General features: G+C 43.0%; 1 protein-coding gene across 1 annotated transcript; it reads right to left on the bottom strand.

Annotated features, from left to right (window-relative positions):
- Window positions 1–4,551: 4,551 nt before the first annotated feature.
- On the bottom strand, window positions 4,552–10,426 carry gmpr (guanosine monophosphate reductase). Its single transcript, XM_058619174.1, has 9 exons — window positions 9,996–10,426; window positions 8,180–8,299; window positions 7,933–8,016; window positions 7,667–7,840; window positions 7,489–7,570; window positions 6,338–6,444; window positions 5,616–5,658; window positions 5,366–5,525; window positions 4,552–5,139 (listed from the first exon to the last, which is right to left on the bottom strand). Exons 1-9 carry the CDS (start codon window positions 10,080–10,082, stop codon window positions 4,959–4,961), a joined length of 1,038 nt encoding a protein of 345 aa, XP_058475157.1. The 5' UTR covers window positions 10,083–10,426; the 3' UTR covers window positions 4,552–4,958.
- Window positions 10,427–16,364: the final 5,938 nt, after the last annotated feature.

Raw genomic sequence — 16,364 nt, forward strand, 5'->3', positions numbered from 1 at the left:
CCATTTTTATTTTTTACTAACCAACCCCCCCCCCTCCTCCCCCCCCCTCCCAACGAGTGAAAAAGCAAAAACACAACATGTAATCCACCCTGTCAGCCACTCAGTCCATCAAAACTCTTACTGTTGGTCAGGTAAAAACAGAAATAAAACACATGTTGAGCCAAAGCCGAGTGATGCTGTCGTTGCTTTGGTTACAAATAGAAAGCAATAGTGTGACAATATTCAGGCGCACACACACACACACACACACACACACACATAAACACGCTCACAGAGTAATTCTCTGCAATAAACAATAATAATCCTCTAGCATTACAACCAAAAAAAAACCCTCCTTTCTGCCCGTAGAGAAAATACCATATTGCCATATGCAAAATGTTTTTTTTAAGACGATAATAAACCTGAAACGACTTTGTTTTAGGTCTTCAGTGGATATTGCAGTCGCGACAGCAGTTGCTATTTTTCAGGGAAGTGTCTCAAATATGCAGCAACTACAACACAACCCCCGCAAACCTCCATTGAGGGTCGCAAACTCTGTTCTTGCACCCGCAGGTGAGCGCGCCGCGCCACGTTGCCGCCCGCAGACATGTTTGACCCCTGTTGCCACGACCTCCCGTAGTGACCTCGCTAACTTTGTTTCAGGTACACAGTCATAGACCAGCCAGCCTCATAAGCACCTCCTCCCGAGGCCAAGCAAACGAATGACCCTCAACAACCGTTAGCTACCTTGTGTCAGTGTGGCCTGGATTGCCTGTTTCCGCTCATCACGTCACCCTTTTTCCTTCCGCCACTAGCTATACAAGTCATTGTGTTAATACTAATGCATGCCTAATAATAATAATAATAATAATAATAATAACAATAATACTAGACTTTGAAACAAAGCAATCTGACATGAATGCAGTAGAGGCAACAGCACTTCTTGAGGGTTTGGTGTAGTTTTAATTTTGTTAAAATAATCCCAAAATGTAACTGTCCCCCCCCCCCGATATGTAACACAATGTGCAATACTTACATTATGTTTTTCCCCTTTTGCTGTGCCAAGTGTATGTAGCATAATCCTACTCCAGTGTCTCATCCTTGTTAATGGCTTATGTATCCTATTGCCTGCTGGTGTGTGTGTGTGTATATGTGTGTTTTCTAGTATGTATATCTTTGTGAGGACCAAAAGAAACAGGAAAAGTGAGGACATTTTGGCTGGTCCTCACATTCAGTCTCACCTTTCAAGGGCTGCACATGGGTTAAGACCGGATTTTAGTGTTAAGGTTAGGTTAAGGGGATTTAGTTGTGATGGTTAACCCTTAGAAAACAGAGCATTTTGGTTGTTTTTTTGTTTAAACGTACAGTATATACAGAGGCTATAAGAATGTGCAATATAGAGTGTCTTATATCCTTTCTTTCAGCACAACCTACAGGCAATCTGATTAAAAAAAAAAAAAAAGGTATTTTCACCAACTACATAAACACACCTGAGCAAAAAAGTACTCGAAATGTTTAAAATCGGATTGAATTTGTGACGTTTGGAACTTTTTTTTTAATTTTTATGAACAAAAAGAAAAGAAAAACGGTTTAATTGTGAGGCTTCTGCACAATTCTTGCTACTTTATGTCATATTATAAAATGAATCATAACTTTGACACATTTTTTTTTTTAAAGCCTGGATATGTGACCTATAAACGCACGCCCCCAGGATGTCCATATAAGGAGTTGTGTATTATTCCCACGGCAAAAAACAAAACCAACTTAGTCCACGTGTTTGTGGCCTTCGCTAACTTTGAGAGACTGTGTCTTTTGTTTGTGTGTCTGCACCATGTGTCCTGTGTAGTGCGTGTGCGCTAATGTAGCTAATGTTGTTTCATTGTGCGTGTGTGTGTCTGAGTGTTCGCTCCTCTAAATGTCTGTGAGTTCCCAGTGAGACCCACAGGAGAGAAAAAAAAGAAACCTCATTGCTAGTGGGGACCACTTTTTTGTAAAAAAAAAACCAAACAAAAAAACAAGACAAAAACAAAAAAGATTCAAAAAAACAACAAAAAAAAAAACAACTACCAACCAACAGAGATGCACATGTAAGTAAGTAGATGTAAAAGACTTGATAATGTCTCAGCACTTTCTAATCCTAGGACAGGCTTGGTCTAACCCCTCTGTCTCAGACCGAAAGCTTCCCCTAGGCGTAACATTCATTCAAAACAGACAGAGAGAATGAGAGTGGAGAGAAAAAGAGGGGTGAAGGGGGTGAATAAGGGTGGAAGAAAAACAAAAAAGAAGAGATGGTTCAGTTTAAGTTTTTTGCACATCACCCTGACGTAACCTTGTGTTTATGTGTCTGTGCTCCATCTCACTTGGCGCCCGGCACGTTCTTGGGTCCAACGGGCCGAGGTGTTAGGTGATTCCTTGGTTCTTTTCCAGTAAAGGAAAACCTTTTTCTCATGGAATGCGTCCCTTTTTTCTTTTTTTTTTGCGTTTGTAATTATTATTTTCCCCTTCACACCGAACCCGGGCCGCGCTCTTATGGAGGCTTTGTTTTGGAGTGTTCGACTGGAGCTCGGCACAGCCCGGGGCGGGTTAGTGCGGTGTGAAAACGGTGCGTACAAACCTTTGCTTTTTCATTTTTTTTTTCCGCATTATCCTTGGTGCAGGAGCTTTTTTTTTTTTGTTCGTGTTTTCGGTCTCCTTGTAGCACTCAATATGTCAGGGGACTTAAAACTATGTAGAGAATGTGTTATTGTTGACTTTTTATGACAAGCTTCCTCACTGGAGGAACACTGCTAATGTCTTTTTTTTTTATTTTCTTAAATTTTATTTTAAATTGGCTTCTTGCACAACTCGACACATAAAATGAATGTTGGTGTGTGAGCTTTGACTTTTGGATCGGACAAAAAAACGGCATGTTTGTTTCTTGATGTTTCTGCTTTCATCTTGCAAAAAAAAAGAAAAAGAGAAAAAAAAAAGGATGTGTTCTTGGCACTTTGTTGTGTTTTAAAAGTGAACAGAATTCAATCAGGATTCCTTTATTTTCATTTTTTTGTATGATGTCTCTCAATGTCCATAGCGCTGGATAACCAACTCAGGCTGAAAGAAAAAAAAAAAAACAACTTGTAGAGGCCCACTTAACAGTTTAGTGTCACCCAAATCAATTTACACAGTGGGCTGTTTGATATGGGTTATACGACATGTAAATTTATTACATACAAATTTGATATGATTAACACGTGTCATTATTGACAGTTAACTATGAATTATTATTGATATTCTGTGTATTGCGCTGGAGACGGCTCGGTTTTCTCTTCAGTGTACTGAACATCTTGAGTCTGCTTCTCTGTGCGAGACAACAGACACTTGACCGCGGGGGGGGGGGGCGGACAGGCTGTGCGCTTCGTGACTTCTGACCCTTGCCAACTGCCACGGAGGGGCAGGGTGTGTGTGTGTGTGTTTGGGGGGAAGGGGTGGAGCTTATCTGTCAGCTGTGGCTCTGTCGATTCCTACCCCCCCCCCCCCCCCCCCCCCGAGGGGAGCAACCAGTCAGACATTTCTCTTGCGAACCTGTTACACCAAGTACTGGACTGAGACTTCTCTGAGCGTGGAGACGGTGGCAGAGAAGTGGACATGAGCACAGACCTGCAGCACGGACACTCTGGCCCTGCAGGTCGCAGGCTGCAGCAGTTTCCCTCAGACAACTTGTTTGTACTATACTGTACTCACCAAGTCCCCTGTGTCTCACCAACACCCCCCCCCCCCCCCCACCACCTTTTTTTCCCCTATAGCAAATGGAGAAACCCTGTTGGTGTGTATGTATTTGACAACTGTACAAATGCACCTCTTTGAAAAAGAAAATGAAACCTTGACATATCTGGAATAAACGGGCGGTCTGTGTCTTTATTTTGGAAAATGATCGCCATAAAAAACATCCAGCAATCTTTCATGTTTAAGATTTTATTTTCCTTGTGTGGCTGAAGTTGAGCAAAAAATAGCGCCCTCTAGTGTACAACAGGCAGGATGATTTAAAAAATCTCATGTTGCATATAATATTACTTGTAATTTAAAAAAACACATGTATGTTTTAATTATTGTAAAATGGTCCAAGGCGTAAATCAGTACTTTTCCCACTTTATTTTGGCAAATTAAATTGTACTTATGTGTAACATCTAAAGCCAAAAGATAACTAGAAACATGATTTTTAAACATCGGGCTGCACACATGTAGTGTATATTGTTGGTTAATGTTTAAACTCATAAATACTGCTTTGACTTTCACAGATATTTAGCCCAGCGTTGAAAACGAGGCACCACTCTGATCATCTGCTGAGGATTTGGTCTTTATTGCCTTGGTTTTTCTGTTAGTTTAGTGAGTTAAGTTGCAGTGCACTTACGCTGAAATTGCATCGTTTATTTTTATTTCAGGATGGAGTTCCCACCTCGTCGTGTTTGATATTATCTCTGTTGTTCCCCCTGAAAAATCCCTGAGGATTTAGCACAAGAGAGCAACTGTTGAGAGCTTGTGAAATGTGAATTGTGAAAGAAGCGAAGGAGACACAGAATGCTCGACACAGTTCAGTGGAGAAAAGAGCAGAAGATTCTGCATGCAGTTTATTGCAACACCACAATTAGATAAAGGGCAACCCTTTTTTTGGATCTTGCATAATCGTTTTTGACAGTTCATTCCAAACAGGCAGCAAGTGTCAGAGTGTGTTTACATGCATTGTCTTTCCCGTGGCTCAAATCCCTCATATACTTGTAGACAGAGTAGAAATACAGCACATGCTGTACGCTGAGTGTTTCCACAAACATTAGCTGTGAAGTGCACATGCTTCAGTGGACTATGTTGTACTGGAGATGAGAGAATGTTTCAAGTCAAACTTGTGGTGTTTGTTTGTTTTTTATCTTATTATTATTATTATTTTTAATCTCAACCTGCAGGAGACGCCCTGGACAGGTTGGGTGAGTGTGTGACGCGAGCGTTGTCTATGTGAACATGTGGCTGGACTGCTGTGTGACGCGGATGAAGGTGGTCCGCCGGCTCAGCTCCTTCAGCTTGGCGGCTCCCACGTAGGTGCAGGTGGAGCGTAGACCGCCGAGCACGTCACGGATGGTGTTCTCCACGTCTCCTCTGTAGGGAACCTCCACCGTTCTTCCCTCAGACGCCCTGTGAGCCAAGGAGAAGGGGTTTAGTCTACCTGTGTCTGTCTGGACATGAAACAAATCACTTCCTGTGTGCAGCCCTGGAATATCCCCAAGTAACATGCGACACAGAGACAGCTGTGTGGAGCTTTTGGGCTTAATTGCTATCATTTAGAGCTTAGACAGAGCTCTGGCCTTTTGTTTCGACTTTATAAATGGGATTATTCATAATCCTGACCCCAGTGCCTCACCTGTACTCGGCGACTCCACCCACATACTTCTTCATGGCCGTGTCAGAGCTCATGCCGTAGAAGAGCTTGTACTTCTTGCCGTTCTTCTCGATGAGCTCACCGGTGCACTGGTCGTGGCCTGCGAGCATTCCCCCCATCATGACAAAGTCGGCCCCAGCACCTGAGGAGCAGAGAGGCGGGGCAAACTCAGATTTGCTGTGATGTGACAGAAAGCATGAGGGGGGAGGGGAGGGGGGAGGGGAGCTCTCACCAAAGGCCTTGGCTACATCTCCTGGACAACTGCAGCCCCCATCCTGAGAGCAGAGGAGATTCGGGTCAGTGCTCATCTGACATTGGAATGAGGGCGCCCTCTACTGGCTGCTTTTTAGTATTGCTCTCAACATTCAAACCAATTTACATTCTGTTGAACTAAGTGCAGTTCAACAGAATGTAATCTTCTTAAAACCTCCATGTTAACATAACTGGCTATTATATTGATCGGTATAATGGATTAGTTAAGGGTTTTAAGTTCATATTTAATCATTACTATAACTTCTGTTACGATATGCAACCCAGTCTTCTTCGTTGATACGATGGGTCCTGACTCGACCTTAATTATTAATATTGTCATTAGACAAGAACTCTTTACATCAGTGGTTCTCAAACTGTGGGCGCCGGCCTACTGGTGGGCCGTGAAGGTACTGCAGGTGGGAGGCCGTTAAAGTAAACAAACAGAAAGATTTGTGATTAAGCTTCAGATGACTCTAAAATAGTAATGTCTCATTTCAAGAGTTGCAAAACTGTCACATGTATGTGCACAGATGATTAAGGGTCATTTGTGCTGATTCAAGGTTAAAAAGGTCATCCCTGGTATTTTGTAAAATAAAAAACGATCGGAGTTGTGATTTAAATTTGTAATGGATTAATGCATTATTCTTAAGTTTGCTGCTCTAACAGGAGACTGACATATTTCTATCGCCATGTGTCACTCACAGAGATAATGTGTCCTTTAAGTCCGTGCGCTGAGTCTGCACACTCTATCACAGCACTGAGTTGTGGGTAACCCACGCCTGTCTTGATCCTTGTCGTGCACACGGAACCTGCAACACACACAGTTCACAGACACACACACACACACACGTAACTACACAAGTTTCATTAGCAGAAATGTAATATTCTACCCAGGGCCGGCCCTATACATTTGGTGCCCTAGGCCACAGCTATGTTTCCAAACCTGTCAGAGTGTGTGTGCATTTCACATTTGAAAGTGGCAGCTTTCTTCACAAATGACAGAAAAAAGAACATCTTTATGTTGTGTTAGGGACATCACAGTTCCCTTAGTCGCTTAGGAAAGGGAGGCGTGAGCGGAGGAGTCCTCCCTTTGTGACAATCCGCTGTCTCCACCATTAGATCGCACTAATTATTACACTCTGGACCTTTTAATTGCTGCTGTTGCAGCTGTTAAGGAACACATTTCCTACAGACACGAGACAAAATTAGCAGATGTGCTGTAGATGACCTCATGTAGAACAAGCTTTGAGTGAGAGAGTAAGTAAATGCCAGAGGAGATGAAGCAAGGGTTCACTGGGACCCTGAGTCATTTTTACACGGTTTATTAAATCCAGTTCTGCTGCATTAACAAAAACTAAGTACAGTTAAAAAAAAGTTTCACTCTGCAGAGCGACTCGAGAGCAGTAACTCAAATCCTCCAAAGACTGCGTCTCATAAAAACACTACTTGTGCTGTAAGAGCGACTTTATGAGTCTATAAATTAAAAAAAAAAGATAGCAGAAACAGGGATACCCACTGATATTCAGGGAATATTAAAGGTTAGACCAAAGAGTAAAATCCACCTTTTTAAGGTTTCACTGCTCCAGATTTGATAATGTGAAGATTCCCTTGGGGGCCAATGGTCCCTTCAGTACACTTTTATTTTCATTGTCACAATGTCACTAAATCTAAGCCACACAGGAGTGAACAAATGAAAAAAAAACTTTCTTTTCACTCCAATAACATTCATGGAACTAAGGAATCAGAGCACAAATCCTTACCCCTTATCCCTGGCCACAAATAATACATAATAAAACCAAAGCCGTATACAATCCGATCTGTGGCCGTGATTGACTTGGAGGCGACACACTCACCTGGCCCAATGCCCACTTTGATGATGTCAGCACCTGACAAGATGAGCTCCTCCACCATCTCCCCCGTGACCACGTTACCAGCCTGAAGGGCGGAGGAGACTGAGGTCAGCACACACACACACACACACACACACACACACAGACTCCAGCACATCACTACTGCACCGCCTCCTCTTACCATGATGGTGTGTTTGGGGAACTTTTCTCTCACAGTCTTCACAAACTCCACAAAGTACTCGGAGTAGCCGTTGGCCACGTCCAGACAGATGTACTTGAGGGCAGGAACGGCCTCCAGGATGCCACACAGCTTCTCCAGGTCTGCGACGCCACTGCCTGAGCTGGCAGCTACATGCTGTGGGGTGGAGAGAGAGAGAGAGTTTTACAATTTTGTGATAATGAGTAAAAGCTGCCGGGTTTCAGTGAAGAACAGTGGGGCGATCTTACCTCTAAGCATTCTGGATGGTTGGCAGCAAAGTTCTTCCATTCTTCTACAGAGTAGTGTTTGTGAATGGCTGTGAAGAGTGTGTGCTACGCACGAGACACAGATGGACACACAAGGAGCGGGAACACGGAAACAGCTTAGATATCCATCCATCCATCCATTTTCTATCGCTTTAAAAAAAAGCAACTCACAATTCTCGTCTAGGACAAGGTTTCTAACAAAAATCTGTGTCGGGTCGCGTTAACTCACTTTGCTGAGGACCTGCGCCATCTCAAACGTCCCTGTTGTGTCCATGTTAGCGGCGATGATGGGGATGCCAGTGTAGGTCTGTTTGGAGTTGCGGAATGTGAAGGTCCTCTGAAGGTCAACCTGTGGCCCAAGAGTCACTAACATTAGCCATAAGTTACTTACTATGAGCTTTTGTTTTCATGTTCTCCTAATGCAACAAGATTATGTGGCTTGACTGTTGGCTGCTGAGCTAATGATGCAGATTACTGCATTACTGTAACACGCAGAGAGGAAACACATGATACACGGTCTGCTTAAATGAGAAAACAGGAAATACTGAGGCTATGATGATGGGGGGGGGGGGGGGGGGGGGGGGGGGGGGGTGCAGGTGAGTGTCCAGTCATGTGCAGCCATTTTCTCGCAGCAACAAATCAATATAGGCTTTCTCTTTCCAGAGACAGAACAGTGACTCAGCAGGATCTTACATTCTGTTCAACAGTAAGTCATCACTACATTTGACAGGTGGATCCAGTGGTGAATATATATACTTATAATTATATATATATATAGACAACTTTTTAAATGTCAATTACACTTAGGTTTAACTGCCAAATTTCTCCTGTTTTATTAACAAAAAAAACAAGAGCAATCAAGATGCTTTGCAAGCAGGGCCCTCAAACTCAGTGAACTTCTAGGCTGGTCAGGAAGGGGATGGTCAAAGTGGAAAAAAAGCTCAACTGTTAACTGTTCAGCAGTTTGAAATTAAATGATATCTTGATAAATACATCAGAAATGAAATGTTTTGTTGATTAAAAAAAACATGTAGACGATCGTAATTAAAACACTAGACAAGATTGTATGCGATCAAATGTTGAATGTAATACATTTAACAATGTTTTAACCTAATGTTTTATTATTATCATCATTATTATTATTACTATTATGGAAATATTGTTGATGGGACCGTTTTTATTATCACAGGTGCTTATTTATCGTTCAGAGTAAATGTTACAATGAAAGAAGAAGTATTAGGCGAGATGCTTTTACATGCATGATATAAACGTTGGCTCGTCACATGAGCCGTTACATGTGTCAGTCACCCTGATACTGAAATGTTCTCTGGTGGACTGTGACACTCACTCACACTCACTCACTCACTCACACTCACACACTCTCACACACAGTACTATTTTTAAATAAGGATTTCTCAGAAGTCCCCCCACGTCTCATGTTGCTTGCCAACTCCCACCTACTTCCACCTTCCACCACAGATCTGATGCCACCACACCGGTGTTGTGATAGTGAGTCAGTATCAGCTCCAGTCTCACATCTAGTGATACTTCAGTGAAGTAGAGAAAACAATAAGGATGAGAACAGAGAGGATTGTTTTGTCCCAGAGAATCAAATTAGAGGCTGTGAGACACAGTGTGGCCTCTTCTACCTGCTCACAGTATCTGTTATTATTCTTTTTCATCTCCAAAGTTCCACTTTTGCTTTTGTTGCTTTCATTGTTTGTATAATTGACTGTTTGTCTCCTCTCTGTGTGTGTCCTCTGAGAAGGTCACACTGTGACACGCTCACACGGTCTGGCTGTACACTTATAGATTTACGCGCCTGGAGACGATGGCGAGAGACAAACTATAGAATGACACTGAGCTGAAGGACACTTTTTTTTTTAGCTCTTCTGAGACAAACACGTCTTGAAGGCCCCACAATTGTGCCACGTCAATATAACGTTAATAAATGACTAGTGTAAGAGAAAGTGTACTAATAAAGTTGATCTAATCATGGCTACTACGCTCGGGTCGTCAGCGGTCAGGTGATGAAGTGCACTGACCTCTGAGCGACTTTTCAGGCTGCTCCTCTTGGGTCTGAAGAGGACATCCTTAAAGTCCAGCTTGAGGTCTGCATCCACTCGTGGCATCTTGGATGCCCAAAACGCCGATGACCAGGAGGAGGAAGAGGAGGATGATGATGATGATGAGACTCCCCTGAGCAGAGTAGCAGCAGCAGCAGCAGTGGTGGACGCTGATCCCAAGCCCCGGCCACCAAACCCGAACCTCCAGACGGCCAGCGTATTTATAGCAAAAGGGGGCCCAGCCCAGCCCCGGCCCCCATGGCTTTATTTGGGCCTGGACTCCTCTCTCTCTCTCTCCCTCTGGCTTTCTCTGTCTCTCTTTCTCCCTCCACCACTCCTCCAGCGTTCTGTCTCCCCCCCTCTCCTTCAGCAGAGTGGCAGGAGCAGCAGTGGCCAAGCTTGGCAGGGAGGCCGGGCTGTCCCAGCCTGGCTGACGCATACTCACACACATACACACATACACACACACATAGATCTCTCTCACACACATTCATGGCAGCACTGCAGTGGGATGAATGCTGCAGTGCTTAAGAGCACACCTGCTGTCCAGTCGGGGCATTGCTCCCTAAGCTGTCTGCATTCAGGAGAGCGAGGCAAAGAGGAAGACGGTGCACTGATGTGGACTGAAAAACATGGAAAAATGCCATTAATGAATGATGTGGTGAGGAGACAGTTGAGGACATGAGGCTTTGTTGTTTTCCGTGAGTGTTTGTGTTTCTCTTCTGATGGTCCATCTTTTGCTCTGCTTTGTTGTTTTTGTGGATGCCCGACGGTAGCTCAGTGGTGGAGCGAGTTGTCTTTCAACTGGAAAGTTGTGGGTTTGATTTCCGGTTCTACTCGTCTACATGCCGATGTGTCCGTGGGCTTTTAACCCCCCACAGCAGATAAAAGTACAGCAATGATGCACCAATAACTCTCGTCTGTTGCATAAAACATACCATTTTTGTCGGTTATTGGGGGGGGGGGGGTTCTCCGGGTTCTCCAGTTTCCTCCCACAGTCCAAAAACATGCAATTCCCCCCCCCCCCCCCCCCATGACCCTCATGTGTAGGATAAAGTGGTAGAAGATGGATGGATGGAAATGGCCAACTGGATATAACTGTAGGGTTGCCAATTCCAGTCCCCACAAGGTCATTAAAAGGGCTGGGGTACCCCTGAGCAAGATACCCAACCCTGATTGCTCCTTGCTCCTAATTCTAGGCGGGTTTCTAGTAGAGGACAAGTTGTATGCAGAGAAGGAATTTCCCTAAAAATACAAATGCAAAATAATTTGATTTGAGCAGGGGTGGACGTCAACTTTAATGTCCTTCAAATTAAACGTAGGCCCAAAAGTGTGTGTGTCTCATAGCATTGGAATAAAAGATGAATTCACCCCGAAAACAAAAATCATTTATAATTGTAAACATAAAAAAAATCTAGCTACAGCCCTGAGTCAAACACCATAACACGTGTCTGCCTCCTGCTCTGTTAACGTTATTTAACTAACTCCTAGTAAAGGATAAATAAAGGATCCAGTCGTACTCCATGAGAAGAGCTCATAACCATAGACCAGCTTTAAGTGTGTGTGGTTAAACTGTTCATCATAAAACATCAACACAAGTACAAACGTTTTTTATAAGACAAAACAAAAGTCTTCTCATGCCTCTTTTCTCTTAAACTCTGTAAAGCTGTTGTTGCACAGTGTGGCCACTAGATGTCAGCAAAGTTACACAATAAAAACAATAAAGAAACTGGAGTTTGCTCAGGTCAACAACACTCTACTTCAAGTGTTTCCTGGCAACTGGATGTGCCTCTGTGATATTTATGTGTCTCTTTGTCGTGACCGAGGCTTCACTTAATTAATTCTATACAGGAAGCAGTTATTCTTGGACGCGTTCAAACTGTTAATGCCATTGCTGTCCGCGAGGCTTCCGCTCACTGCTGTTCACACCTGTAACAAGGAAGTGAAGACGTGAACAGAAGTCTCCAAAAAAAATGGACTGAATGAACCTTTAATTCAGCTGAATGTGCCACACGTTTAGATGCTTTTCACCTGTGGTCTATACGTTCAAAAAGCATCTAAAGCTGTGAGGTGAAGAGGCTGCAGATGCTGCAAACCCAGTGCACTTTGACCCTCTCTGTGCACGTCACACTGACCTGCATTGATAAGACGGCGCTGAAGAAGGTCAGCAGTTTAAAGGCCTTAACGCCGATAAACCTGATAAGGAAAGAACGGTTTGGCTCGAACTCTGTGTTCTGCTCGAATCCTGTGTGTCTGTTTCGACAGCTGCTGCTTTCAGGTGCAGGTGAAAGTCCAGCCATAGTTATCCCTGTACAGTATGTACACGCGCGGCTGTACGTGCTGTACCGCCTCCATAGTCGTCATGGTAGTCACACACTCCTCATGGTTCACTCATTGTGCACAAACTGTCCCAGTGGCTGTGGGGCCTTAACACTAATGTAGTCATATACAGTTTATGTATATATATATATATATATATATATATATATATATATAAGCACTGTACTCATTATTGTTGCCTGATTTTCCACAGTTTTTTTCCAAGCATTCCAAAGCGACATCTCTTTGGTGATCACAGTTCACATGTGTGACCTTCTCCTCCCTCCGTCCAGAGACAGTTTGCAGTTTGGGTTTGAATAATTGTGTCTGGAAGCTGCAGTGGACCTGTGACCTGTCCAGACATTCATCACTTCCCCTCAGGGTAAGTGTGATATATATATATACGGATACCTTCCAACAGGTTCATATGTCTTTTTATGTATATATATCTATATATATCTATATAGATATATATAGATATATATATACAAGACAATGGAATCTTCTCTTTTTGACCTTGTGCCATCATCAAATCCGTTATATAAACCCTTTGTTATATAAACTTCATGGCGAGACGTCTAATAATGATATACTTATCAGCCTCTGTTGAACTTTGGCTTGAAACATCAGCAGTGTTATCACCAACATGATGTCATACTGATATTAGCCAGCATGACCTGTATTCTATATTCTGATCTCAGCCCTACAGAGAACCTCTTCTTCTTCTTCTTCTTCTTCTTCTTCTTCTTCTTCTTGTTCTTCGTGTTGTGCACCAAAATGCCTCCACATTTTCAGCTTATTATTAGATCTCCATCCATCTTCTACCACTTTATCCCCCATAGGGACAGTTTGCCAGTCCACTGCAGGGGCCTCATATAGAGACAAACAACCATCCACTCTCACAGTCACGATCAAATTAGAGGGTCCAATTTGCCCAAATCCCCAAATCTGCATGTTTGTGGACAGTAGATATATGATTTCCATAAAGTTGATTAAAGTTGAAATCAGACTTAATGCTGTGTCTTTATCCTAAAGGTTTTAAGGACATGAAGCCTCTGCATTATCTCAGACCTAATATTAACCGTAACAACAACATATAAAGGGCAACGTGCCAGTGACACTCAAAATTCTCTGCATACAGAACATTGTGCAGCCTTTGTCACTGGCAGGCTGTTTACCCGTCTCTGATAGAACACAGACACACACACACACACACACACACACACACACACTCACACTAGACTGCCTTACAATATGTTCTATCAGCAGCTGATGATGCCATCAGGAGATGAGCTCTGTTTGCCCCGAGGAAGCATTTCAAACACATCTACAGGAGCTGGCAGTTTGTGTCATCAAACCGAGCAGATGTGAGAACCACATGTCAGTGGGTGTGCTCGAGGTCGGCGAGGATCTTTGATGCTCTCTTCCTGGCGTGAGTTGAAATGACAAGACCTTAAAAATTCTACTTGTCTCAGCGACTCAGGTAAACAGGGTGAAGGGAGGCGGGAGATCTGGTCCAGGAAGGAATATGAAGTAGAAATTTAGATCCAGACAATGATCTCAAGCTAAACTTCCTGCATGCCTTCAGGTCAACAGTGGGTCAAAGGCTATTCTGGGTCAACAACCAAAAAAAAATGCATAATACATCTTTCGAGACAGGGTTAACCTCGCGGAGGAATGACGGAGACTTGTTTGACATGTGAGTGAGAATCTGAAGCAAAAGATAAGGACTGGGAGTTTGGAAACTTCTTATTGTCGTCCACATTCAAGAGTTCTCTCCAGGGTCATACAGTGGACACAGGAAGTGGTAGAACATGTGCTCCGTGCACTGCTCCTCACTCAGGAACAAACACTGTATTTGTTCCTGTCCGGGACACAGAAACAAAAAGATGGACAGATGCATCAGTGAACATGTTCATACACTCGTGTGTCAGGGCCAGTTCAACACCAGCTGCTGCTGCGTGTGCAGGGAAATGAAAGAAAGAAAGAAAGAAAGAAAGAAAGAAAGAAAGAAACTTCTAGTTGTAGTGGATATTTTCAAAATGAAGTCATGAAACTTGAAATGGTGTGAAGAACCTTTGTTAAATGGAGAAAGGTGGGATACACCCTGCACAAGATTTGCTACAAACAACCATCCACTCTCACACCTACGGTCAGTTTGTGTCTAATTTGCCTAATCCCCAAATCTGCATGTTTTTGGACTGTGAAACAGGAAACCTGGGAAAAAAACCACATGCAAACTCGGTGCAAAGGGCCCTTGTTCAGACCAGGTCTCAGGTGAACCCAGGTCTTCGGTTTTCACACCCTCCCATTTTATGTAGGTGGAGCCTTTCCATGTTCTCCCTCTGCTTCCTCTATAAACACACTGTAACATATAAACTATAATCCCGTCCGACGTGTTGTTGATGATTCACGTGTGCAAAGGCCGCTCCTTTTCCCCGTCTTCATAAACATACACATAAATCTGTGTCAGTGATGAAGGCTGACACTGCGTCATCTTTTATGACCGATTTAAAGACGTCTCGCGGTCTGTTTTTGTTGCATGTTGCAGGATAAACTTTAACTTTACGGTCGGATAATATTCAATCTGCTGTCCTTATATACAGTACGTGCCAGCCCTGTCAATACTGTCCTTGATGCCTATGGTGGAAAAACAGATGAGGGAAGACAGAGGAGAGAAGGAGAGCAGTATTCTCATGTGGAGAGACGGAGAGGATAAGTGAGAGATCAAGTCGAACGCATACATTTCGGCTGTTCTCTCATCTCGCTCCAGCTTTGGTAAGACAACCACAGTCCAGTGGAGCTTGTCGTTTCACATCAACAAAGAGAGCGGCGTTTCACCGCAGACTGTGCAACCTTCAGCTTCCCTTTCCCAGCCTGACAGAGACAAATGACGCACTGACCTTTCAGTGTCGCATCCACCTGAGGAGCTGGAGGAACTGACGACTTAAAGGTCCCGTGTGGACAATTAGGGTGGAATTATTTTTCTGAAGCGAGAATAATTATACTTTTATATTTATATCCAGTGTCACTTATCTGTACTTTACTTTGTCATTTATATTTCTATACAACTTTTACTCCACTACATTTCCTCAAACTATCTTTGTGACGTGTTACTACCAAATAAAATCAGAAGAAGAAGAGCTGTTTATGGCCTATATTTACATAGAGTTTTGCCATTCACACGCTGCAAAGTGGAGTTAAATGTCTTGCTCAAGGACACATATAGACTTGCAGAGCCAGAAATTGAACCCACAACCTTCCAGTTGAAAGACAGCTCACCCTACCACTGATCCACCATGGCTCAATCCAAACTCCTCACTTTTTTTTAATACTTTTACTTCTAAAACTTAAGTGCATTTCATGTCGGAAAATGACTTTTTTTGATACTTAAGTACAGTAAATGCCATATACTTCAGTAATATTATAAAAAAAGTGACTTCAACTTCTACCAAAGTCATTTTCTGCTAAGATACTTGTACTTTTCCTCAGTAAAATATCCCTTTAAGGTACTTTATAAGACTGGACCAGCTATTTTGACAATAGGTGACATTGTTTTCGTATCAACACCCTTGGACAGGAAGGGTGACGTGAGGTGAGGTGAGGTGAGGGATACTCAGCTGCAACATGTGACTTCCAATAAATCAGCTTCTGCTAAATTTTACACACCGCTTTAGGTCCTCGCAGGTATTTGCTTCACACAACCTTACGGTACTTTGTTACTTACTAGAACTTATCTGAACCTGGTTACACCCAAACTGTTGCTTCTTGAATTACAGACGAGTCTCATGACTGATGGGTTCCTTTTTATGGCCACCTCACATGGTTTTATTGTGTAAAACCTCCCCGTCGCTTATCTCTGAATAAATCTGCCCTATGAAACAAATGATGAAAGGAAATATGGGCATATTACAGTTTATTGCTGCGTATGGACCTGCTTTTATGAGCAGTTCATTTTTATCTTGAGCTCCACACACATCAAAGTATTTAAAAACAGGAAGCAAGAATGTAGATGCACAAGAAAATGTT

The sequence above is a fragment of the Solea solea genome, chromosome 20 (assembly GCF_958295425.1).
Source record: "Solea solea chromosome 20, fSolSol10.1, whole genome shotgun sequence".
NCBI lineage: Eukaryota > Metazoa > Chordata > Actinopteri > Pleuronectiformes > Soleidae > Solea > Solea solea.